General features: G+C 34.4%; 1 protein-coding gene across 1 annotated transcript; it reads right to left on the bottom strand.

Annotated features, from left to right (window-relative positions):
- Positions 1 to 164: 164 nt before the first annotated feature.
- Positions 165 to 26311, bottom strand: LOC129231010 (uncharacterized). Its single transcript, XM_054865255.1, has 5 exons — positions 26290 to 26311; positions 25795 to 26045; positions 11209 to 11534; positions 8851 to 9155; positions 165 to 661 (listed from the first exon to the last, which is right to left on the bottom strand). The coding sequence occupies exons 1-5, from the start codon at positions 26309 to 26311 to the stop codon at positions 165 to 167; spliced, it is 1401 nt and encodes a 466-aa protein (XP_054721230.1).
- Between the last annotated feature and the right edge of the window lie 1680 nt (positions 26312 to 27991).

Here is a 27991-nt window from a genome sequence, read left to right as displayed (position 1 = left end):
AATAATTTTTCCCAGTATGAAGAACAGTTTCTACTATTAAAAGAAACTTAGTATTACAATTCAAATTCAAACAAAACAAACAATTATTTAAATACTCAGAGTTGAATTTTCTCCAATTTTGGTGCTTCTTTCATCTTTTTGGAATGAGAGTTATCACAGACTGCCTACAAAATTTTTGCATCTTTCTGTCGACCTGAGTACACGTGAATTGGTATTTTATACCCATTCAAACCGTCACGAGAACCAACAAGTCTTATAATCGGAATATTCTCCATAACAATAAACTTAATTTTGTTTTGATGATTAACAACATCGAGTGCAGCAGTTTTAGAAGATGCACTGCATGCAGATATCATAGTCGCTCCATAACGGACGGGATCTCCGAACCACGTTGTAGAATGTTCTTCTTCAAAGACATGAGGATTAACTTCGCTATAGATGTGGTTCATTCCTTGGATTATTGGAGTAAGTTTAGGTTCTAAGTGTAGCCACGGCCGACAAACCTGTAAGTCGAGAACAAAGAACGAATTCCACTGAATACTTTGGCTAGATGACTGAGCTCCGTCATTATGTGAAAGTACGGGTTTGTGCAAGCCGAAATCTGCAGAAAACCTGAAAATGAATTTTACAGAAAATAAGGTTTTATGAGTAAAACAATTGTCTTATGATGGGTATTTTAATGCATAGTTTAGTTTAATTTGAATGATTAAATGATTCAGCTATAGTATTTCATGTTTATTAACACATATCTCACACGACATTTAAAATTATAATTAAAACATTAATTTTAATATATTGTCTTAATTCGATTTTCTGCAATAATAAAGGTTCAATAGCAAAAGGATGCCAAGACGTGCTCTACACAGTAAATACCTAATCACAGATGCCATGGAGCTTGTAGTTCATGTAACTGCATACTTAGGAGGGGTCAATTATTTTTCCAAATTTCGACTGACCGTAGCAGAATGTATTACGCGTCGTTTTATTGCGCTACGTGGCGTCTCTCTATAGCTCTCTAGTTAGCTATGCATGCACGTGGGCGCATTTTTCACTCACGTTGCTTTTGAAACATCCATCCATTCACTGAGCTTTTTAGTCGTTCCTTGTACAATGAAGCGAAAACTTACCAATTTCTCCGAGGAGTCTCAAATATCTTTTTGATGGCAGCCTGATGTAATGGAACAAACATGAACTTTGGTAAATATGAGACCCGAGATATATTCAAGAACAATCGTCAAAAATTTGAAAAAAAAACCTCACTGTTCAATTTACACCTATTTCAACAAAATTTGACAAGAGTTTCTTGTTGAAGATTAATGTTGATTAAAGATTATTATTTTCATTAATGTGAATATCCTTATCATAAACGTTTTTGTAATAAAAATGGATACTCATAACTGAGAGAAATCCTATTTGTTTTGTATTAATCGTCGAGTCTGAAAATCATTCATCTCCACTTCTTTACCAACTTGAGATTATTTTACTTTCCAGTTCAACTGATGTGGACACACCTGTCACCTTTTAGCCTGGAAATAAGTAATCTCTTCTCATAATTAATTGAAGTTATTAAGCATTGAAATTTCTATTTACTTTGAAAGCGTGCCATATCCTAGGAGATGACTTGCTCTCTAACTAAACTTCATTGTAAAAAAAAAAATGTATAACTTTACTATATAACATCGATGGCAGCTTAGCTGCCACCACTGCTCTGGAGTAACTTAACTGATGTAACTGGTGTAAAGTTACACGTCGTTTGAAGATTACACCACAAAATCATAGTAATATAAGTATAGCATAACGTCTCACTCATTTCTACGTAAGGTTACAGCAGAATTTTCTGTATGCTTACAGAGAAATTGCTTGAAAGATTACACATTACCAAAAGTTAAGCTTTCATCTGACTTTCTTGAACGATTTATCTAGTTCATTCTTTTACCAACCAATGTGCACCAAATATTTATTTATTTATTTATTTTAATGTACAAACAAGACATTTTTATTGTGGGTGAACATGAAGCAAAGTGAAATAGCGGGGCAAAGAGAAATGGTGAAATATTTCCCTTGCTTTTAGTTAAACCTATCTGGTAATATTTTAACTATGTAGTACCATATGTAGTCTATTCCAGTCAGGAAAAAAATACCGCCAAAGATTAAGCATTTGGCAATAAAGGAAATTAAAAAAAAAAAATGGTACTCACATTGTAATATTTTGCTGTAAGTCAAATATTTTTTTTGTTACTATCAAATGATAAAACGTTCTTGTTATTAACATTTTAAGTATTAATTGAGACCTCCTAATATTCAATGCAATATTAATTTAGTCAACATTAATCTTATTTGTATTTTAAATAAATTGTACAATTAGTTTAGTATGCGGGGCAAAGTGAAATAGTTTGTTTCATTGACTCACTTAGCCATTTAATATAAATCACTTACGTTTTCATTTAGTAATTAATTCATTTGATTCACTTATTTATTCATCCATTCACGTATTTTCTTATTCATTCATTCTTTGTTTGTTTATTTTTCTTCATATATTAATTGAATTATTCATTTAATTATTCGTTTATTGTTTCATTTATTCATTCAACCTTTTATTTACTGATTCTTTTGATCAAAAATATATTTTATAATTGAATAGAAAATATTTCATTAGAGAAATATTTTATTTGTCACTTTGCCCCATGAAAAAAAAAAAAGAAAATTTTCCTTTTTTTTTTTTGAAGATTCAAATTTACTGCCAAAAATAAAAAATGTTTCAATGCAAGTTTTATTATAAAATATAATGTTCTTTCTTTGTGTACTGTAGTTTTCAAAACAAACTTTCAATCTGTTCATTTTGAAAAAAAAACTCGGCCATCTTAGCCATTTCACTTTGCCCCACATTCCCCTACTAATAGAAGAAATGACCTGAGTGGTGCCCGAACCCAGAACGCGAGCGAATCTCGGACAAGTCGTACAATAAGAGCTTTTACCGCTCGTCCACCAAGGGCTGGTTTCGTTTTGCTAATAAGAGTTCACCTGCTCTGCGCCGATTCTAAGTTTTTGAAACAATGCTACACATTTCAGAATTCATGTAACATTACATCCATTTATATTGGTAACCTTACACATTTTTTCTTAGCGTTGGACCCTTACCATACATACGCTCCACAACAATATACCACACTCATAGAATCATCAACTAAGTCATAGACGTTCACTGTAAAAGATGCGACACCAATTATAATTCTTGATTTCAAACGCTTGGGGCCAGAGTATTATAGGTAAACTATATTATCAAAAAGCTCATACGGAAAAACAGGAAGAGAAAAACCGAAATTTCAGGTATATATTTATTGCAGTTTAACTTATAAGTTTGATACCTGGTGAAGTTGGAGTATCTAAATCTCAAATCATTGGTGGTTTATGCAAGTTAATGTATGTTTTATCAAAAAACGTACTCTAGAAGTTGTCCTATTGCCAGTAAAGAAAACATATTCTAGAAAAATTTTGCCAGAATCCACAAGGAAAGCGCCGATATTAAGAAAGTGTTAAAATAAAATACATACCAAGTTGTTTTTGGGTTTTTATTGAAAAAATTGTTGTGGCTTAGCAAATTGTAACGATCCAGAAGGGGATTCCTAATTTTACAGATTTAATTTAGCTTTCAAAAATTTACTTTGTTATCTGTTAATACTATTACAATATAGAAATACAGTCGATTCGCGCTACAACGCGATTCTACTCACGCGAAATAGCTATAACGCGATTTTTTTTTTTTTTTTTTTTTTTTTTTTTTTTTGCGAGTAGCATAGAGCTAACGCGAATTCCTCACCCACAACACGGAAATTTTCGAAAAGAAATCGCGGCATGTAAGTATCAGTTACTAAATATTTATATCGTAAATGGCGTTACGTCCCTTTAGCATCAGTGACAGTAGAAGCGTCCTCACCGTACTAGTCTAAACATTGATTTGTTAGTGTATCAAACAACTACTCAGCATTTTTCATTTACTTTTTTCATTCTAAATATGAAAGTTGATAAAATATAATGCCACCTTGGAGCGTTGTTTAGTCTAAAATTTGTGAAGATGGAAAGAAAAAGAGAAAGTTTCTGACAATTAAAGAAAAGTTAAAAATTCTCGATATGCTTGAACAACTAAAAAGTGCGTCGTTGGTATCACCACAACACTATGTATGAGTGAATCTTCCATACGTACAATTTAAAGTCAAAAAAAAAGGAAGTTCGTAAAAATTCCGAACTTAGTATCAATATTAAAGCTCGCAGAGTAAGGTCTAAGCAAAGTGTAACCATTATGAAAATAGAAGCGTACAATTTAAAGTCAAAAAAAAAGGAAGTTCGTAAAAATTCCGAACTTAGTATCAATATTAAAGCTCGCAGAGTAAGGTCTAAGCAAAGTGTAACCATTATGAAAATAGAAGCGTACAATTTAAAGTCAAAAAAAAAGGAAGTTCGTAAAAATTCCGAACTTAGTATCAATATTAAAGCTCGCAGAGTAAGGTCTAAGCAAAGTGTAACCATTATGAAAATAGAAGCGTACAATTTAAAGTCAAAAAAAAAGGAAGTTCGTAAAAATTCCGAACTTAGTATCAATATTAAAGCTCGCAGAGTAAGGTCTAAGCAAAGTGTAACCATTATGAAAATAGAAGCTACTCCTGTGTATTGTGAATTAAAGAGACCAGGAGGAGGGATGTTACCATAAATGGAAACGTTATAAAAGAAAAGACGAAGCAAATGTATTTTAAAATATATTTATTAAGACTAACGATCTGATTATTTTGTATAAATCATAGTCATCATTTTTTAAGTCTTAAATATTTTTCTCTATCTGCTATACAGTACTATTGCAGTACAGCATTTTATTATTACTACATACAGTACGTACCTATACTGTTTTATTTATGTCTCTCTCCCATTGATCATTGATTTTGTGCAACTGAATAGTATTTTATGTTGATGAAAACAGCTTTTTTTAAATACAGTAAAAGTTCAGTTCCATATTCGAGAATTGGTAATGTAGAGTTAAAAAATGATTTAGAGCAGTTTGAGAGGTGTTAATAAACATCTAAAAAAATAGGTATGTTTCTAAAAAAAACTCGTATAGGTATCCTTTTCCTCAATGCGAAATTTCGACTGAACCCAATATCGATATCCATTTAATTTGTAGAATTAATAAACATATATAATAAGTTTTATTTCAAGTTTTCAAGAAATATATATATTTTCCTTCTTTTTTTAAATAATGAAAAGTATATTTCAACGCTTTTGTCCGAAAACAAGTCATCTCCAATTTTGAATTATTTTTAAATGAAAAAATAAGAGTTATAATCCCATATCAAGGAGGGAATCTTACGTAAACAACCATATTCTACGGTAAAAAAAAAAAAAAAAAAGCTCTAGATGAATACTGAATAATTTAGTTTTTTTGTCTCTCCTGTAAAATTAGTTTTGATAGAACTGACTGGCTTTTTAAACTCATTGATTGACATATTTTTGAACTTGTTCTTCAGTCTTTCAATAAAAAGGGATTTATGCGTTTTTCAAATTCAATCCGAAGGCAGAAAAATATATCCCAGTCTAATAAAATTGGATAATTTATCCTAAAACATTACTTGGCACCTTTTCCACGCTTTCTTCGATAGAAATTGTTAACGTTCTTTTTCTCACCATAGGAAAGTGACTCACCCTGAACCAGTGGCGGATCCACAGGGGCGATCGCCCTTCCCCAAAACGTTTGAAAATTCCAAAAAATCCGGGAGAAGACCACCGAACTCACCCTTACTCCCCCCCCCCCGCACCCAGCATCACAAAAATCACTTCCAGTTGAGTTTTTAGGACTTAAATTCCAAAAAATATTTCTTACCCTCGTCATCGTTAAATCATTCTAAATGTTTCCGCTCTAGGGGGCTTCAATTAAAAAAAATTGCCTGTGAAGATTCTTTAAACCCATCCTTTCCCCTAACGTTAACAAAGTCGGAAGAAACAATCGCGCTTTTAAGACTCCAGTTCTGTGGGAAGACCACATAATCTCCCTTCCTAACATCACAAAAAAAAAAGCGTCGAAAATTGCGTTTCTGGACCGTCAATGTCAACGCATTTCAGGTGGAGAGTTCTGAACCCCATGCTTTTGCCTAATGTCATTAAAGAAAGCTCAAAGTAGCATTTTTAGAACTTCAATTTTGGAAACTTTCCGGGGAAAAGCAACCATCCAAATACCATCATTAAGGATTGTTGAAAATTGTATCTTTGCAAACTTCAATATTGGAAAGTTGAGGGAGAGTTTTTCAGCTGCATCGCTTCGCTTAACGCTGCCAAAGATGACCAATAATAGCGTTTATAAGACTCCATTTTTATCAATTTCCGAGGGAAGGCCCCCGAGCTTCCGATTACCGAAGTTCATCTAAAATTATGTTTTTGGACTTCAATTTCGAAAGTTTTCTGAATCGAAATTACAAACCCCGTCCCTTCTCCTATTGTCATAAAAAATGGCTTTCAATTGCGTTCGTGGCGTACGGGGCACGTGGACGTGAAGCGTGACCGATGTGTCCGTGGCGGGGTTTCATTCACGGACTTTTGTGTTGCTAACCCAGTACTTTACTGCTGAGCCAAAAGAACCTCAAGCTCGGGCGTGAAGTTGGGTTAAGTTCTCTCTGAATGTACGGTACATATCTTCCCCCTAACTGATGGAGCGGGGAAGCGAGAGAGCAATATTTGAATCAGATGGGGGCAGCGAGAAGCCAGGCGCGTTCTGGAGAAAGCAACGAGATTCCTGTTGCAGCTTGTTGCTTTCGATGTGGGTCCTGTTGCTGCGTTACATGGCGCTTTATGTTGTGTAGCCTTGTCACCAATATGGGGAAGCAAAGTGAGCGAAGCGTGCACGTGGCGACGTTTGATCCACGGACCTGCATGATGCTAACTTAGCCAAACGGATCTCAGAGTTGGAGGGCAAGTTGGGTTAAGCGCACTCTGAATGCACGTCAAACGCTTTTACGGCTTCAGTTTCGAAAAATTTATAAAGAAGAGTCCTCAAAACCTCTTTCCCCTAAAAAAAATCACCGAATATTGTCTAAATCAGCATTTTTGGCACTTCAATATCAAAACATTTTTGGGGAAGAGTTATGAAATCCATGCCTTCTCCTGACGTTACCATAGATGACCCACAATTGCACTTTAAGACTTCATTTTCAAAATTTTTTTAGTTAAAAAGCCTCCAAAAAACCATTTCCGAAGCATCAGTAAAATCGTCTTTCGGAACTCTAATATCGAAATTTAACTGAATTCCATCTTTTCCCTTCACAGCACTAAAGCTTACCAACAATCGCATTGTTGAAGTTTCCATTTCGAAAAATTTCCAGAGAAGAGCCTCAAAATCTCCCTTCCTCTTTATACCACCGAAGATCGTCGAAAACTGCGTTTCTGGAACAAAATTTTGGGGGGGACAGCCCAGTAGTGGAAGTGGATCTTCGATTTTTCCGAGACTGAGCAAAAACTTCATGTTACCACCCTTACCCCCCCTCCCCCCCCGCTTTTTTTTCTTCTTGATGTTTTAAATTTCATTCTTTGCTTGCTCTCAAATTACTCGAAAGATTCAATTAAACTGCTATTATCACCCATATTATTAAAAATAAAAAGTTTTTAAAAAAGACATGCTACAGTTTTTAAATTTTAAAGAAATATTTCAGTTAGTCACCCCCCCTCCCCATATAATTCCTTAGTCATTCGCCCCTCCCAAGAGGGTCGTCTGGATCCGCCACTGCCTTGAACCGGATAACTGAAATAACTGAACATAATTTCGCTACTATAATCCCAAATCTTAAGCGTTAAAAAGTTGAAAGCGTCTGTTCATCAGAAAGCTGCAGTCCTATAGCTGAAACTTCCTCTACTAGCAAATTGATTGAAAACATCATTTTAAAAACTAATTTTTCAGTGGATGTCTCGTGATTTACTTCCTCCAGAGTAGTTGGCCAACCTTTACAGCACAATAATGTCGATTAACTTCCCTCCAGAACGTTAAACACGTCCTTACTACCTACCTAGTATACCATGGCTGTATTTCTTAACCCGATTAAAGCTTTTGACAGGGTTTGAAAGTACATACTTTTATGCAAATGCTTTCAAGATTTTGATACTAGAAGAAGAGCTCTCCCCTGGTGCGCAACTCCTAAGGACTTCTAGAACCTTAAACATTTTGGAGTCTATTATTATACTAGCCTTTTAAATTTTTATAAAATGCATCTCGGGGAAAAAAAGGTATTCATTGCTGAGACTGGTTTCTAGAGTGTTTTGTCATATAATTAAGTTGTAATATCCTATTATCCCTAGATATTCTTCTTTTATTTTTTAGTACTTTGCAGTTTTAATATTTTCTGATTAAAAAGCAAGTTAAATTGCTTTTTGAATTTAAAAGCATAACATCACGAGCTTAACGTCCGTTTGCATAACAGGAGAAACGATTTAATAATTGTATTAAAAAATATTACTACTACAATTATTTGTTTTGTTATAGTTATGCACTAACTTCCGACTGAAATCAAAGCAAAAATATAAGCTCAATGAAACTTCAATCATCACAACCATAAATATTCAAGCTACGATATGAATTTTACTTTAATAACGCTATCATTCATAAACGAATAAATTTATATCTCAGATTTGCCATTTTCACTTATTAGTGAAGCAATCTTACACTGAAGACTGAAAACTACTTATTTTTGAATGATGACAAGTCGAAGAATCTTTTTAGCCTCTTTCCAAAGGCAAATTTAGTGGTCATACATTTTAAGCTGAAAAAAGAAAAAATGAATAAATAAAAAAAAACACTATACCTAAATAAAAATTTGGTATCACAGTGTTTTTGAGCCACTTCTTCAACATTTTGAAAGGATTCATCTTCGAAGAGCAGAATTTCAATAAACAGAGATACACCTTTTACTTGAGCAGTTGGGATCCTCACACAAAATGTAGCCATACCTGGGCGGACATAATGATGAATTGGTGCTTTGCGCTTTAAGTCAACAAACAAACCTCTCAGACAAGCATAATCGAAAAATCTTGCACAGATGCATCGCAGGTCGAAACTGCTCAAAGGCGCAGGATACTGATCTAATGGACGGACACGAACAGGACCCAGGAGAACTGGGTTTCCATCTTCACTGTTAGGGGAAAAAAGTGAAATTAAGGTTATTCCTATCTAGAACGATACCATGTATTCAACTCTGCAATGAAAACAAAAATAAGGATCAAAATAGTTATTTAAAAATAAGGATGAATTTATAACACTGCTAGAAAAAAGTTTTGCTCTTTGATATATATCTAACCGTTTTTTTTTTTTTTTCAATATTTGTACGCTGAAATTTACAAGCTTCTTTAGACTCCCTAATTTTACAATTAAATGAAAAATAATTAATTTTTTTTCTAAATGAATGATTAATAGTTTAAAGCAATAAAACTTGTAATTTTTCATTGTTATAAACAAAGAACTTTAAGGACAAAAGAGTAAAACAGTTGGGCAAGAGATTAAAGTGATCATTCTGCTTATGGATTTCCGCACATAGGTTGTCTCAAAAATTCACGCAGTGATTGTAAAGCCCTGGATCGTAGCGACACGTCCGCGATTTTGAGGCTAAACGCTGCTATTTTTCTTTGTCTACTATGGTGAAGTACTCTGTTTTGCTTCTTGATTGTGATTTCTTATTGGTGGTACACCTGTACACAGTGTCAATGTACAGTACAATAAGCACCACAATCAAGAAGCAAAACACGCTCCTGCATCATAGCAGATGTAGGAAGAAAGCGGCATGGGTTTAAAGTAATTCTAGGTGATTAAGATTTTAAAGCTTCATATCTTGTACAATCGACTCATATTCAAAGACAACCAGTGAACCCCATGTGCTTGGTGATGATGATCGTATTGTCTTTGGTGGAAGTCTAACCCTGAACAACTCCAAGTCACCATCAGCTGGTTTGGGGAATCAAAAAGGAATGAAAAAAAACGAAGTGCCCAAAATGCAAAAGAAGGCATAAAAATTTTAATTCATGTCCTTTAGTTTATATTGACAAATAATGCTACAGATATATGGGTATTTATATTATATGAATTCAAATTGTAACGTACAAATTGCCCTAATATAAATATTGTTCATTTCTGGTGAATTTTTTGAACATAAATCTTCATTCATAATTTGTTATTCCTACAAACATTAATCATAAATAAGACGGCATTAGTCTTCAAAGAAAAGGGAAAATGATATATATTCAGTTCTGGGAACCAGTGTTGGTCTTCAACTAAACTAAATCAAAGTTAAAAATTTGAAAAAAGCTTCAGAAGTACGAGGGTCAGCCAGAAAGTTAGTTGCACTGCTCAAGAAAAAAAAAGATTGAAATTTTACAATAACTTTATTGTTATCTTAAAGTTCCATTAAAAATCTACTTTTGAACGTAACCACCTCCGTTATTTAAGCATTTGTCGAGGCGTGGTACAAGTTTTTCGATGCCTTCTGCAAAGAAATCCCGTCCAATGTCCGATATCCATTGTTTGGTTACAGCTTTCACTTCGTCATCCGAATGGCATCATCACTTTGAAAGTTCCTGTTTTATGGGACCAAAAGCATCGAAATCAGGAGGTGAAAAGTTAGGTTGACTTGGGAAAGTGATCCCACACTTCCTACCTAAACTTGGTCTTCCCTCGCGCTCAGCGTCGTCAATATCTCTACGTCCATTCTCAAACATGTTGCACCATTTCACGATAGCTTAACGAAAAAATTCATTTTCACCATACACTTCAGCTACTGCCCATAAATTTCTCTCTCAGTGCAGTTGCACCTTTTTGCCCACAAATTTGAATCAATGCACGCATTTCCAATTTGGACGCTACTTGCAGCTGTTAAGACATGTTTGCGGCTGATAAATGATAATCAGAAAAACTGAACTCGTATTGCGGAAGCCGCTACGATAAAGGTATATGTCTGAAGTATTGCCACAGAATTTCATCAAAATTGTCTTAGATGGAACAGATTTACGAAGAAGTGAAACTAACTTTCTGACTGACCTACGTAATAAGATGCTATGATTTTTTTCTCATTCAAAGGGAGGAATTTGCCATTAACGGCTTCCGGACTTGAAACGATAAATAGAAGGTTATTTACTGAAAGTGCGTGTTTTTTTTTTTCCTTTTTTTTTAAAACTTATTCTTATAAATCGTTATACCTGTAACCAAGCATGAGTGCTGCACTGCTCGTAGTGCTATTTCGCAAGCAGAATGTAGCAATGGCTGCAGCAAAAGGACTCAGGAAAACGACGTACGCAAAAGCTCCTTGGTTTTGAGGCTGGATTTTGACGCTATGCACTGTACCAAAAGTTTGACACCTATTTCCAATCACTTCAGCAGAAATATTTCTTGGCAAAAGACCAATGCACACCACACGCTTCTCGTTGCACTCTGTAAATGAATGGCGAACACTTTGTGTATAGGCATCAATTTGTTCGTAAGGACCATTCCACAGGAGATGCACTACAAGATGACTGCCACGAACCTACCTCGAAAAAGAAAATGTATTTCACAAACATATTTTTTTTTATACAGCAATGCATTTGTTACTTTACTTGTATTGTAATTCATTACTTCTGTTCAATTAGCTTGCCAAAACTTCTTTACTAAACTCCTGAAAAAAATATTTATTATTTTACATTTATTCGAGTTCATTTCTTCTGTTTAATTAATTTACCGAAGTTTCTTTACTTTAACTCCCAAATAAAAATAAAGTTGCAAGAATTCCTTTTTGACCTAAAAATAATTTGTTGTCGAAGTTTCATTTTTTTTTTTTTTTTGGCTCATTTATTTGAGTCATTCCATGTCAAGTGACCTATAGGTCCCAGCTCGACTCTCTCTGATTTGGATGAAATTTTATGGAGGTGTAGAGATGCCTTTGAAACTAACCTAAAGGCAATTTTACGAAAAGTGGTCCTGACCCACCAAAAATTTTTTTTCCACACAATATAAAAACAAACCTTATTTTTTGACAAAAAAATATCTACACTTTTCAAATCTGGCATCAATTTTGAGTTTAAAATATTTTTATATCAGATTTTTGCCTTATTTGACAACATTTATACGAAGTAAAAAAACGTATTGTTAGTGAAATCAATTTAAGAGCCATTTCTTTTTAACTTAATCATTCACTTTTTCGGGAAAAAAGATCAAATATAATGAACACTGTTATAACCAGAGGTGCCAGCTGGGTGCGATTTTCCGTCGTAGGGTGTAAAGACGGAGCCACAGAGTGCCATAGAGGTTAGGAAATATTGTTCCGATATCTTTTAGCACCTCAGTGGATGAAAGAAGGTAATGAAGGGCCATCAGCCCACGCAGTAGCCAATAGCGACTCTTTTCCTCCGCAAAGGTGCCTCGCACTCCGGCATAAATTCAATTCAGCCACTTTAATGGCGGACGACGATGCTGCAACGTAGTTGTTGGTACATTAAATTTTCACATTGAATCGACTACGAAACTGGATTAAAATTCCACATTTCTGAGACAAACCTTCAAAACCTTGCGTAAGTACAGGCATTTAATCATGGTATAACATTTAAGGCTTTCCAACAGGCTTTTAGTGTTTTCAGAGTTGTGTTTCAACAAAGTAAACTGAGTACAGCTTATTGTTTATAGTTAACCGTTTTAACATAGTGATGTATGGCTTTTTTTTTTTTTTATCACGTGTACTAATATATGGTGTTTATTGCTTGTTACGTCTGCGGTCTCACGGATTTCCCCCCAAATTGTTTATTGTTAGCAATACGAAATAATTAATAAGTAACCGGGATGAAAATTCAATGATGTAACTAACTGCTACAGCAGATACACTAAATGTCTTTATCTTCTCAATAAAATAACTGCGTAGACGTAGCAAAGAAAAAAAAAAGCTTTGAAAAGAAATCTCTCTGTGTGTTTCATGCCATGACTCATTACGGGAAAATATTTCGTTGGTGTTATTTCAAAAACTGAATGCTGTGTCTAGACGCGTTTATTTTTTCTCTCTCTCTCTAATTTCTGTTTCCAATGCTTTTCATTATGTAGGATGCTAAAAATTTATTTTGATTTTTAATGTCAAAAAAGTTTCTATTTAACAAAGAAAAAAAAGTGCTTTTTTAGATTACTTATGTTAAAATAGGATATTCAAATGTCGAACTATATAATACGTATCAATATGTTACTCTTGATTAAAATGTTTTGAACGTTTATGAAACGCCTGCATTTTATGAAACGATTTGATTTTTCCGTGATTGTAATAGTATAACTGAATATTTTTGGCTGTGCTTGTAAATTATCCATAAATGCCTACACTCTTATTTTTTAGTATCATGTTATAGTAAATGTCAATATCATTTAAAACTACTGAGCAATCCAAGGGTTTTTATGAGAGTTCGATCTCAGATAGAGGAATTAAAGTCATGAACACTTCTATATTATGTTGGAAAGTCTGAAATGTGATCAAATGCCTTAAATAACAAGTTTTAATCCAAAATGAATTCAATGTGAAAAAAGTACCAAGACTTTGTCTATCATAAACCCAAACAATAAATAGAACACAATAATATTAAAAAACGCACACAATGGGGGGGGGGGGAGAGGATCTACTGTAGAAATCAGTGAGGGTGCCATTTTTCTCTCCGAAGGTTCCTTCTTTTCCCCCGCGCTGCCTGTCTTTTAAAAGGTGCCCATTTTTCGCCCTAGTAAGAGGTGCTATTCCGGCTCCGTATTGGGTGTCGCTGGTGAACAAGCGTTTCATCCCTGAAAGGTTCCAAACGCAACCTGTAGTTTTAACAGTGAACACAGATGCTTTACTATAATTATGTCTCAATTATTTTTAATAAAGATTTTTGATAAGTTTTTAATCCTCCAAAATATGCAGGTCACTTTTTATTGGTCACATACGTATAGTCCAGTCAATAGGTAGAAAAAAAACGGGCTTGCCTTACAAAAAATGAGGTCAAAGATTTTATTTTTTAAATTTGTGTATACTAGTGCCAATATGAAAAAACCAAGTTATCCAACACGAAAGACCTCGGGAGAACTTTTGGGGGCCGAAAACCCCCCAAAATTTGTGACTTTTTGTAGTATTTTCAAAATATCTCAAAAATGGTTAAAATTACAAAAAAACTTCGAATGCAAATGTTAAAGAAGATTAAATTTCCTTCAACTTTTGTCATTACAACATTTTTGTAGCATGAAAAGCAAGCGAGTTACAGCTTCTTGAAAGTCACACTTTTTCTGAACCCCTTCAGCGAAGTGCGTGAAAGCGCATTGGATAACGGAGGAAAAAAGGAGAAACCCCGGCAGTCTGACCTTGGAAATCATTTGTCTTTCACAGCTGAGGGTAAATGCCTCCGTTCCCTTTAATTTAAACAAAACACCCCCATTCCACCCCCCCCCCTTTTTTTTTCTCCAAATGAGATGAATCGACTCAATAGCTACTCATGTTGGTCACTTCAGGGTTTGAGCGAGAGTATGTTTTATCAATTTGTGTGTTCTGAATTACAATTTTTTTCCTTGAAATGATTACGCCTGACCAAGGTGTTTTTTTTTTATCATTATTATTTGCGAAATCAGTTTGCATGAATGCGAAATAAAGATTGTGAAAGAGAAGGGAACAGAAAATCTTCAAAGATGCAGCGCAAAACGGCAAAATGAAGAACATCAGCGTTTTTTGAAGTTCTTAAAAGAAGTGACAATTCACACTGTCTGTCACAAATGCTATATCAATGAGCAATTAATCTCTTCCCTTGAAGTAATGGTTGAACTTAACATGTTAATTAAATTCCTTAAGAAAGATTTCTGGCAAATTATAACAAAAAGAATTGTCTTATTCTACTCCTTGAGACATATTTCGAAGAGTGTGGCATTGATGTCAGGCAGACTCAAGATGATGCCGACTCACTCACTTACTGCTCTTTCAAAGGCAAAAGAAATTGAAAAGGTTGTTATAGTGAGCGAGAGAACTGATGACAGCTTTAGGATAGCCTTTCAGCAACTTGTTCTTTTTAAAACCTGGAAGAGGGAATGCTTGTGATTTGTTTTTTTCCCCACTAAATCTTTTAAGTTTGACCCCAGCAATATTCTTTTCATCCATGCGTCTAGTGGGTGTGATACGACTTCGGCAATCTTTGGCCAAGGCAAAATTAAGTTGTACAAAATAGTCAAAAAAAAAAAAAAAACTCCTGAAATTAAGGAAGCTATTGAAGTATTTATGGACCCAATCTGTCATCATGATGCCTTCCTTAGCTACAGCTGGAGAAAACATTTTGAAAATATTATACACAGGTGACGTAAAGTATTTGAACCTATCTTTGGATACTTTGCAATTTAATCTTTTTATAAAACTAGTATACAGGGCTAAGATAAATCTTGCAGGGCTACCTCCAACGTGCGGGGAGGGGGGCATGCTGGACTTTATCACTCATATCGGTTCTACCACCAAATTCAAAGTTGGTTGGGCAGCATAATTGATCCAGAGAAATGGGGTTGGGAACGCAGGACGCAAGGTCTAATGCATGTTGACACGAAAAGAGATTCAGTTACTCAGAATCTTTTGAAGATTGTATCTTGTACCTGCAAGAAAAATTGTACTTCTTGTCACAAGGCAGGTTTAAAATGCTCCAGCACGTGCAAACACTGCAGTGGCACAAATTGTGAAAATGTTGCAGAAATTTCATCTTTGGATGAGACTGCTGAAGAAGATAATTTGTTCCAGGAGCTTTTGGAATAACCGCAACAAGGAGATGAACAATTAAAGGACCACAGCTTCTTTCTACCCCCTACAGATTCAGAACTGGGAGAACCTGGACCTTCAAAACGGCTTCGAAGAAGATAAACAGCGTATTTTGTTGTTATTTCTCTATTTGCTTTAAGGTCGAATGAATCTCTCTGTAATTTAGATGTATGTATTAATCTTCTACAGTTGGATTTTCATTTTGTAAGGTAATTCTTTTGGGTTTTTCATGCCTCAAAAAGTCAGTTTCTGCAGAATTTTTCCAAAGTGTTCATTACGTATTACTATTGTACCTTTATTTATTCATTTTTATGTCTATTGTTTGCTTATTATCACCCTAATATTTATTCATTCACATTTATATTCGGATATTGCATTTTCGCTTGTAATAGAATAGATGGTACGAATTATGTGCTTTAAATGAATGAGAATATTTTGTAATTCAATTACAAACTGCAATATAAATCATATGTTATTGGAGTCTGACTGAAGACTACCTCTGTCAGACTAGAAATATTAGTTCGTGAGCGGTGGGGGAGGGTTTATTATTATTATTGTATCAGAGCATAGGCTGCATGACTGTGTTGATTGTTTGCTTATTAGCTGCCTAATATTCATTCCTTCACATTAATATTTAAAAATCGCATCTTTGTTTGCAATAATTAGACTAGAATGTACGAATTATATCCCTCAAATGAATGTATATATTGTGTAATCCAGTTACAAACAACAATATATCATCTATTATTGGAGTCTGATGAAGACTACCTCTGTCAGATCAGAAAAGTTAGTTCGTGAGCAGTGGGGAAGGTTTTTTTTAAAAATTATTATTGCATCGTCGTATGTGCTTTAAATGAATGCGTATATATGTATTTCAGTTTCATAATACATCGTTTGTTTTTGGAGTCTAGTGGGAACTAATCTGTCAGCCAGAATTGCCACTGTGTCCAGCGGGGGGGGGGGGGGAGGTGAGCAAGAAACTCAAACTACTCTAACTGTCGATAAAATCTCTGAAACTAAAGTTTCTATTGAAGTTCTAATAATTATGACGCCTTGCTTTCAGTGTGAAAGCTTTTTTTTTCGGAGTGGAGGAAAACTGCCTATTTTCAAAGAGCTATAGCAAGCTTGTTATTTGTGCTACAAAAAAGTTGTAAATACAAAAGTTGTAGGAAATTTTATGTTCTTTAAACTTTACATTTAAAACTTTTTTCTAAGTTGAACCATTTCGGAGATATTTTGGAAAAAACAAAAAAAGTCATAAATTTTTGTGGTTTTTCGGCCCCCAAAAGTTCTCCCGGGGTCTTTCGTGTTGGATAACTTGGTTTTTCCATGTCGGCACCATTATGTACAAATTAAAAAAATAAAATCTTTGACCCCATTTTTTGCAAGGTAAAATGTATCTATTGACTGGACTAGTAACACAAGAGGAGCAAAAGTTTTCCTTTAAGGTCAAATTGGGGGACCAGAAGAAAAATATCTCATAATAAATTAACATGATGCATAATACCTGTAACCAGACTTACATCTTCAAACATTCGGCAGAAAATTTTTGACGAGGCTTTTTAAAAGATGTCACACACGTAACGCTCCTGAAAGGTTTTCATTGCAAAACCATTTTTAAGGGAAAAAGTACTTTACATAATTCAACTAAAAATATTGTGTGCTAGCATTAAACCAAGGATCAATGAATGTTAAAAAAATAACTAATAATAATGATTAAAATAAATCAATCAATAAATAAGAATTGCTTATTTCATACCCAAAGAGCAATTTAAACTAAGCATTCGCAATCTAAATACTGTAAGATCAAAAATACAATGTTCTATTTACCTTAAATTGCATAAATATTTTTTGATAACTTTTGGTTTTTCAGAAGAGAAGTGAAGTGAATAAAGTCTACAGATGATTTAAAATATTCCAAATAGTTTTAAACCACATAAGTATTAGAAGATTGTGATAGTTTAGAAGCTTGACATTACTATTTAATTCGAAAAATAAGTAAAAACTAATTTCACTTTATTCTTTGTTTTGTGAATACATCCTTTCGGTTAAGGTATTTACTGGCTGCGTTGCCCAGCGTTGCACGATCTACATCGAAAATAAGAGTTGTGCAAGCGACGCAGTTTCATCAATACATCTTAAATAAAAGAAAAAAAAAATATGTATAACTTCCCGTCAATGTTTAGAAAAGAGTAATTTTATGCCTCAAAATTTAAATTAAGACGTGTTAGGCTTTTTTTTTTATTCAAAAAATGCTATCATTGTTAATAGTAGGTCTAACTATTCCGTTTCACGGATTTTCTGGCAAAAAACCCCTAAGGTGCGACCCTCCTAGGGGGGGGGGCGAAAATACCCCTATGTGAATTCTTGAGTATCAAAGGACGTCTGTGCCAAATTTGGCAAAGATCCGATGTAAACTAAATTTGAAATTGGAAAATCCCCGTGAGGGGGGAGGGAATCACAGCGCCCCCCCCCCCCCCCATGGGGACAAAAATCTCCATGTGAGTTCCTGAGCACCAAAGAACCTCTGTGAGCAATTTGGCAAAGATCCGACGTAAACTGGATTTTTATTAGGAAATCTCCCTCAATTACTGCACGCGGTCACACACGTAACGCTAATAAAATATTTCTTATTGCCGTTGTACGAGCTTTAGAAAAAAATATTTATTGAATACTTACTTGGTATACGTAGACACATGCACAAAAATATTGTTCATTTACCTTTCAAAACTTCACAGGAAATTACAAAATAATATGAGGTACAGGATATTTTCAAAATTTCCGAGTCACACAGGTAACGCTTCATTTAAAATTCTATAAAACAATTTAGAGTTATAGTAGGAAAAAAACACTGCCACCGAAAAACTCTCACATATGTTCTGTAGCTCCAATAGGAACTATTAAGATATACTTGAATTTAAAAAATAAATAAATAAAAACAAAAAACTCGACTGCGTAAAAATCAAAAACATTAAAAAGAAAAATGTTTAAGTCCAGTAATTTAGAATGTTATTAAGTACTACTGAATAACTACACCATTGAAACAGTTTTATAATCGTACACAGATAAGACAAATCATGAATTCAAAAGCAGAATAGAAGGATCAACAGTCGGGGCCCATTTAAATTTTACAGGGTTCCTTGATTCAGAAAGGAATGGGCCCCGACTGTTGATCCTTATATTCTGCTTTTGAATTTATGATTTGTCTTATCTGTGTACGATTATAAAACTATTTCAATGGTATAGTTGTATTTAGTAGTACTTAATAACATTCTAAACAACTGGGCTTATTTATTTTTCCTTTTAATTTTTTTTTTTTGGTTTTTACGCAGTCTGGTTTTTTGTTTATTTATTTATTTATTTTTTTTACATTTCTTAGTTAATTTTCATTTTGACTTAGTTATTATGATTATAAGACGGTACATTTCGCAATCTTGTCATTTCATTGAGAGAGTTTCCATCGTGAGGTTTTTTAAGTAACTTGCGGTGGTCTAAACTACTGATAATTAGTCCCTCTAGGAACCTAACTCGGCTTAAAGCTACATGTGCTTGACCTCCAGAAAAAATGCGCGAACTTAAGTCAACCACAGCTCAGCTATATAAACAGCCTGTATAACTCATGATGACGCCAGCTAGGAAACGTCGTCAGTCAAATCTTTCACGCAAAACTAAAAAAGCCTGTCAAGAAAATACCTGTCGCGAAACTCAGTCCCTTGGATCACGACAAACATGTTAGAGATGAAAATTCGAATTAGACTTTCTTTTGGTGCTTATTGCACGGCTTTATTTTGATGACGACTACAATCGGAGTGTCTTGCCTCCTTTATGTATGATATATTTTTTATTACAGTACAGAATACATATAAACAACACATAAGAGAATTTACATCAGAAAGAGGGGAAAGTACATCCGGAAGGGAGTCGAACCCTCCGCCTCAAGTGTGAGAAGAAATAGCTTAGACCACTCGGCCACTGAGGCTCCAATTAGTAGATTTAGTAAACGAAAAATTCAGGCAGCGAAAGCCACCTGCATTTGTCACACGCTGTGGCACACGCAGATAGCGAGCGACACGATCCCGAACTGACAAAATGGCAACTGGTTGTTGACATTGTAAATTTTGACTACTGTCATGTATTTAGTGACACTCCCAAGGTTAAGACAAATCGATTGACGTAAGAATTACCAAAATTGACCAAGGCATTTAGCCTTCACAGCGCCACATAGGAACAAACAAACATACATACATATAGACTTATAGTATAGACATTACCCTCCTTTGCGTCGCGCAGTCCGGTAAAAATACTTATTGGTTTTTTATTGTTTTTCGCTAAGAAATGGTGTCAAAAAGTTACACACGTGACGCTGGAATGGCCCCTATGCAAGTTTTCAGCTTTCGAGATCCAAATCCTGTGGACCTAGGGTGTTCCAAAAATGTGATCCAAAATAGGAGATCAGCTTTTTGTGGCTAAGTGCGATCTTTAGGCAAAGCAATATCGGATCAAGACGATCCTGTTGGGAGCGGCTATTGACTTACGCATCAAGAGGTCGGGGGGGGGGGTGAATGAACTAATGAAAATAAAATTTAACTATATAAGAAGTAAATATATAAGAATAGTACTATATAAGAATAAAAAATGGGGGAAGAAAAGTTTCTACTAATATCTGGATGTATTATTTAAATTATACCCTTGAAATTTTGATTCGTTTGAGGACTCGTGATGTTTTTTCAGTAGCTATTCAGAACCTCAATTGTACTTTTTTCCTTATAAAAGAAAGGTTGCATCTCCTTTTACCAGCTTCGTACGAAACATAATGAAATATTAAATTTGCATTTGTAAATAAAATTTGGAGATAGTTATGGATTTGTTGATTGAGTTGAGAGGAAGAGAGGTTTGAAGCTCCCTCTTTTTAAAAAAAATTTTTCAAATTTAAGGGCACATTTTCGAAAACACAATTGCTTACTATCTTATTTTTCTTAAAGGAAAGGATGAGATTCAGGAAATCTCCTCAGCCGTTTTACGATATTAGAGCTTCAAAAACGCAATTTTAGATATCTTTAAGTAATACTGGGGGCTTTTTCCCAGAAAATGTTTTGGAATTGAAGTCCTAAAAACGCGATTGTATGCCATCTTTGATGACGTAGAAGAAGACATGGGGTTCAGAACTTATCCCCAGAAACTTTTCGATGTAGGAATTCTAAAAACGCTGTTTTAGACGATCTTTGAATGATGTTGAAAGATAAGGAAAGAAGGCCGTGGGGGCTCCTTTCCGGAAATTTCTCGAAATTGAAGTCTCAAAAACCCAGTTGTAAGCCATCTTTTATGACGTAGGGGGAAGGAACGGGGTTTGAAACGTTCCATCGGAAATTGTTCGAAATTGGAGCCTTGAAATGCGATCGTTAGCCATCTTTGGTAGCGTTAAGGGAAGGGATGGAGTCAGGAGTTATCCCTCAACTTTTCAATATTGAAACTTCAAAAACGTAAAGTTAGTGGGTCTTCGTTAATGTTAGGGGAAAGACTGAAGATCGTGGGCTCTCCCCCGGAATTTTTTCGGAACTGAAGTTCTAAAAATGTAATTGAAGGCTCTCATTAACGACATTTTCGAAAAAGTTTTCGATTCCGGAGATTTTTTCGAAATTGAAGCTCCAAAAATTCAAAATTTTTGATCCTCGATGACATTGTTGAGAGGGGGGGGGGGGGAGGGGTTGAGGAACTCTCTCCTGGAAAATTTTTGGAATTAAAGTCGTAAAAATACAGTTGTAGGCATTTTTTTTGTGACGTGTTTGGGGGGAGGGGAGAGGGGGGAGAAAGTTTGGTGACCTTTTCCGGGAAATTATTTGAAATTACAAACCTTTTGGGGGGGCAATGGCCTCAATCCCCCCCCCCTGTAGATCCGCTACTGAGGCAAAGATTTCAGAAAATTTTATCATACTTGAAGCCTGAAATTTTGGGAGCTTAAAGTAAGTTTTGTCGTTAATATATTCAAGTATTTTTTGTGAATTTTAGCTCGTTAGATTTTGTGTAGCACGCGTGTAAACTGGTGAAAAACGCGATGAGAAATTTTTTCCTGGATTTTAGGTTGTCATAAAATCAGAACAAAAATAATTCAAAGGCTTATACTTCGCTATTCTATTGTAAAAATGCATGTTTTTAATGGATCACAGCTGCAGAGCTTTAAGGTCTATGTTCTAAACGATATTGCCATTCAAAATGGCTGTCAAAACCGTTCAAGTGATAAATAACCAATTTTCAAAGCGCTGTCACCTCGCATCTTTCTTTCGTTAAGACGATTAAAAAGAACATATTTTTTCCTATCAAAATAAGTTTTTTTTTTTCGATGGTGTTCTTTCGTTCAAGGATAAAAAAAATGAGCTCGAAATTCTGTCTGTCGTAACGAATTGCTATGTTTAAGCTCAAGTTACGGAAAATTTTATCACACTGGAAGCCTGAAATTTTAGGAGTTTAAAGTATTTCAATATCCTCTAGTATTTTGTGTGTTTAAGTTCATTAACTTTTGTGTAGCACGCAAGTAAAGTCTTGACAAAACTCAGTGGAGAAATTTCTTCCTGGAAAGACCTAAATTCTGAACGAAAATGATTCAAGAGCTCGTACTTTGTAATTATATTTCTAATATAAGTGTTTTTATTGGATTGAAGTTGCGGAGCATAAATATCGATTTTCTAAATTATATTGCCATCCAAAGTGGCTACCAAATTCGCTCAAGTGAGAAATAGCCTATTTTCAATGCGCTGTAGCTCAAGTTTGTCACCTTGCATCTCCTTTTCGTTGGTACCATTAGAAAGAACATATTTTTTCCTACATAGAAAGTTTTTCCTTCCGATGGTGTTCTTTCATATAGGCATGAAAAAATGTGCTTGAAATATTGTTTGACTTTTACGAGAAAATCTTGTTCTACAATGAACAAAGAATGATGGTTAGAATGGAATCCGGTTTATAGTGGTTTTGCAACTGTTATTGTTCAGAAAGAGTGCTTTATTTTTCTTTTAAAAAGTTAGGTTGCAAATTAAATATGATAGAAACAGTCAAATGTCTTATTTTGGAAAACAGACTGATACATCAGACAGAAAAAGATATTTTTCTGTTTCTCTCACATTTAATTTTCCAACTTACTTACAAAAAAAAAAAAAAAGAATAAAAACTAATTGTGACTAATAATTATAGTTGTAAATTAATATAAATCAGTTTCCTTGGCAACCACCATCCGTTATACATTTTAGAACGAGCTTTTCACGTGAATGACAGGCAGTACTTCAGGCCTAATTTTTTTTCTTCCCTTATCTCAAAGAACACCACCGAAATTAAAAAAAAAAACGTTCATTGAAGGAAAAAATCTGCTTCCTAGTGGTACTAACGAAATGAAGATGCAAGATGAAAAACTTGAGCAGGATTTCCCCCCCTCTTCTTTCGTGGCGGTCCCGCCAATGTTCCCTGCGTAAAAAAAGACCTCGTGCCCACCTAGGCTGGTTGCGCATTAAAAATTAAAACCGGTATTTTCAATAATGCAGTGAGGCTCGCCCCCTAGGGAGGCGCGAGCACACTTGAGTGGGGCTGGTGAGAAAATATCCAAGGGAAAATATTATTTAAAAGAATTGATTAACTGACTGAAATTAAAAGCAGACATACAAATAGAAGATAAAATGCATTTCAACATATTTAATAATTATCTTATTAAAGTAAACAATTTCTAAATCAAAACTTACTTAATTAAAACATACCAAATTAAAAAGAAATTTCGTAATTATTAGTGACTTCTTGGGGTCTGTCTTTAAGAACAAAGTTTTTCGGAGGAAGGCTAAAAATTAGAAACAGCCACTCTCAGTTCTGTTTCTATATTTTGCCGAGATCTATATTTTGTCTTCAAAGAAGCCACAGCAGAAAATCCAGTTTCACAAAGGTAGGATGCTGAAAATGGTAATGGAATGCCCTTGTTTTTTAGTGCGGAAAAAGAATCCTCTACTCCTTACTAAAACTCAAATAGTGATTTATTATTAAACCGTCTTTTGGTTTTGCCACTTGTCGTAAAGTCCATGAGTTTTTCTTCCTCACCAACGGAGAGTCCTTTGGGAATGTTATGAAATGGATCTCTAACCCACTCGTAACTTGCTATCAGTTTGTCGTCAGCAAGAAAATACTTTTTAAAATTCTTTGCCAGCATCGCTAAATGATTTTCAATGGTTACAAAAACAACTTTTACATGTTCTTCTCCAGCTTTATAAGTTTTAGTAGCTCAGTCTTGTATGATGGTTGTTGCCAACTCAGTTAGCTCAGTTGGTAATCAACCTCATCTAGGTTCTAGATTGCTTCCAATTTATTTGCATTCAGTTCTTTAATTTCCTATGTTCTAATAAGACTCAAAACAAAGTTATGCGCAATAATATTAAATTTGTTTACGAAATTATCAATATTTTTATTTAATAACCTGCTTCAACTATCCCAACTAGCTCCAGTTTAAAATTTTGACTGTGATCTCATATTCACGGGGGGGGGGGGAGGTGCGTGAGCTACCTTCAGTGTTCAAAGGGGGGCGCAGAGTCTAAAAGTTTGAGAAACCCTGCAATAATGTACTTGCGAAACCTTAGTTCGTCTAATCTATGCAATGGAACAAATTGCTACCCCGAACAAAGATGAGATGGCCCTCTAGTTAAAAATAACAGTAGAAAAGTAAAAACTTTAGGGTAAGGTGGGGCATTTGTGACTAAAAAATCCATTGTTGATCTTTGATATTTTTAACTGGAAAACTATTTACAGCAAAGTATTAAAATAAAAACAGTCAGGTGATGGACTATATATTTATGTACATAATATGCTATTTGTGGATGCACTTTTGAATTATGGTTAAAAATGTGTTACTTTTTAAAAAAGGATCTAAAAAGTCACATTTGTCCCGGTACTGGGGCATCAATGATTTTTTGAGGGGCATTTGTGATGACTGCCAATTATACGTACTTTTTTAATGCTTTATCATATAGGGTAATTGTGATGAAAAATTTACATTCTGAACTGCAAGTAGCTACATTCTTAGTTTTAATATGACAATAGGTTCTTGAGAAATTAAATTTTATTATGACCCACAAATTAGAACATTTTTCAAAATTAAAAATGATGCATGAAAAAAGATGATTTATAACCTACAATTTATTAAGGAAACAGTGCAAAAATGTCATTTTTGAATTTGTTAAGTTTCTTGTACATTAAAGAAATCATTGCATATGTTTTTGAGTCCAACGTGAATGGTCCAATTCCTATAATATTTAGTGGACCAGCAAATATAAATGACTTATTAATTTCTGAGATATCAACTCGTCTTGGCCATTGGAAAGTTTGGTTTTCAGCCTTGTGAAGAAACTTAAACATATATCCAGTTCCAGTTTTATTCTCTGACAAAACTCTCCCAATATAATAACACTTTTCAAAATATACAGTATAATATTTCTCTAACTCGACATGATACTGAACTTTATTCAATTGTTGTTTGAGTCCATCTAAGTTGGCGACAAAACTTGGCGACCAAAAGATTGGAGATATATCGCCAAGTGTCAACCAAATTATAACACCACTTGAGTTTGTACCGAAATTAACAATGATTTCCCCCCAAACAGGGGCAAAAGCCCCCTTTAGAAGCACCCGATTGCAACCAAAAGCGGAGGTGCACAACTAGACCCCAAATAGGAGTCTACGTACCAAATTTCAACTTTCTAGGACATACCGTTCTTGAGTTATGTGACATACGTACATACAGACGTCACGAGAAAATTCGTTAAAATTAACTCCGGAATCGTCATTATGGATATTTCGCGTGTCTATGCGTTCTTAGGCACTTATCCACGTGTGGTCGAGTCGAAAAAAAAAATTCATTCGGGGGTGAGTAAAATGGAAATTAAGGTCGATTTTTGGGTGAAAATTTTTTCATGAATACAATACTTCCTTTTTTTGTAAAAGGAAGTAAAATTTGGACAAAACATTTAGAAACATTTGCAGTAAAATTTATGCATAAAAAAGGTTACACCTTGAAATAGGGCATAGCTAGAAGAGCATCAGCAGCAGACACCTTTGATCTGTATTGTACCACAGCAACCCATGAGGGAGAATCATCCCTTATAATTTCACAGACTTCTATAACTCCAAACATGGCCACGAGACTTCGTACGTGTGTTTCTGCTTCTGGTAGAAAATTCTGCACGACAATAGTCCTGGAAGGGTAGAAGGCACTTTCTGCAGCATATTGATGATCGTCAGGAACTCCTCTTCCAGGTCCAACTGCAAAAAAAAAAAAAAAACAATTTATCACAAACTCATCGCTATCAAACAAAGTGGCGGCATATTTAACCTATAATAATTGTTTTCTCTTTAAATTTACGACACGGAGGCATGAAATAAAAGAGCTTTAGAACCTTTTTTGCTAGAAGAAACTTTAATTTTAATTTTCAGTGCTTTATTTTTAACTTCTATTATTTTTACTTATTTTTTTTATTTTTATTTTATGATAATCTAAATTACTAACCTACTTCTGTTTGCTGCGACATTTTGCGCATTTAATCGATTGAATATTATTTACTCAGGTAATCAGACAAGCTCGTCTAATTGCAAAACCTTCGCTGCTTCGTTTATACTAGAGCTAAGAAATACCTCTAGAATTTGGCGTTCCAAATATTTTACTATCTTCGTGCGGAGCGTTTAGAGCATACCCACTAGTGGGCGACTCTCCTCCAAACAGTACCAGTTACACAAGCAGTATAGTGAATTAGAAACACACCACCTGTTAAATACGTTTAATTATTAATGTTAATTCATAATGCATTCAGTACAAACAACTAGATTAAGGTACACTATCTGCTGACTTGTATGAAGCTATCACGTTCAACAGCAGGAATTCAAAATTCCGGTTTTCTTAGTTCCGGCCAGCATATGAATTTGTGCTTTATTATTTTTTTTTAGTTTGGTGGTGCAAAAAACTTTAAAATGCCTTACTTGAGAAGTTTGATGAAGTATTGAGTTATGGTGTGCCCAAAAAAACCTTGAGAAATAATGATACTGAGATTTCCCTCGTTAAAATAAATGTTTTCTTTTTTGATTTTACTGTAACAACACAACTGTATTTCAGAAATTTGACTTGAGATTATTTAGTCACGGAAATATAAGTCATTCAAAACCGATATTATCTGGCCCATGGGAACGAGCAATCCAACGATCTTCACAATGTTAGCACGCCACATTAACTGAGCAACTGGAGATGATCTCCATCGTCTCGAAGTAATTTCCATTACCATAGCTTGAATTCCACTTCAACGAAATTTCCGCAACAATGAACATGCTATCTCTTGAAGCTCGTGTTCGTAGTAACATAATTTCACGGTAGGGGGAGGGGAAATATGGATTATAATAATAATATTTTTTTTTTTCGATTGCATGTTCAAATATTAGGAGAAGAGCCAAGATTTAAAAAAAGAAAAATGCAAATCTCTTCCACCACATGTGGCCTTACACAGGGTATACCTTGGACATGCTTGGAGCATATTTTGACACCATAAATAAGACAATAATTAAAAATATAAAAAGGAATGTTTAAAATTGGCCAAGACAAAATGCTTAGTTTCACATAAATTGGAAACTTTCTTCATTCTACTAAAACTGCTTGATTAAAGGTTTTTTTTTTTTTTTGGCCACTTCCAGAAATTTTTTTTGGACTTTGGACTGGGTAGGAATTTTGAGAGTCCAGACACATAAAAATTTAAACTTATGCTTGGAATGAACTTTATCATGCCATAATATCTAAACAATTTTTTCAAAATTATATCATTATTTTCTATATAGAACACCCTGGTTAAACACTACTTTTTGGTTTTGAAAGAGAAATGTTTGGACCATTCGTGTCCAGGATTTCGTCTAACGAGATTTTTTTTTTTTTTTAATCCTTACCTGTACTGTCATACAAACATACCAGTGTGTCAAATTATTAATTTCTGTTCAATGTTACAATTTCGGGCAAAGAAGGGAGGCTCAAAATCCCACCAAAAGAATTATTTTAAAATCGTACTACCAATCCTAGTATGGTATTTTATATACAAAGGATTACATAAAATACCATACTATGTTTGGCAAATTATATATATGTAAGGATTTTTATGTCCCAGTTCCCCACATGGCAAAATGTTGCATGCGCTTGTGACCGCAATACAGTTAGAATTAAAAATTAACACAGCATT

Source organism: Uloborus diversus, chromosome 10, assembly GCF_026930045.1.
Source record: "Uloborus diversus isolate 005 chromosome 10, Udiv.v.3.1, whole genome shotgun sequence".
In the NCBI taxonomy this organism is placed as follows: Eukaryota; Metazoa; Arthropoda; class Arachnida; order Araneae; family Uloboridae; genus Uloborus; species Uloborus diversus.
This window is presented reverse-complemented; position numbering and strand designations above follow the sequence as displayed.

Coding starts and splice junctions, on each gene's coding strand:
- LOC129231010 (XM_054865255.1), bottom strand. CDS start 26,311: ATGTCGCAGCAAACAGAAGTAG. Junction 9,156..11,208: donor GCACTCATGCTTGGTTACAG/GTATAACGATTT, acceptor TTCCCCTAACAG/TGAAGATGGAAACCCAGTTC. Junction 662..8,850: donor AGAAGTGGCTCAAAAACACT/GTGATACCAAAT, acceptor ACCCATCATAAG/ACAATTGTTTTACTCATAAA.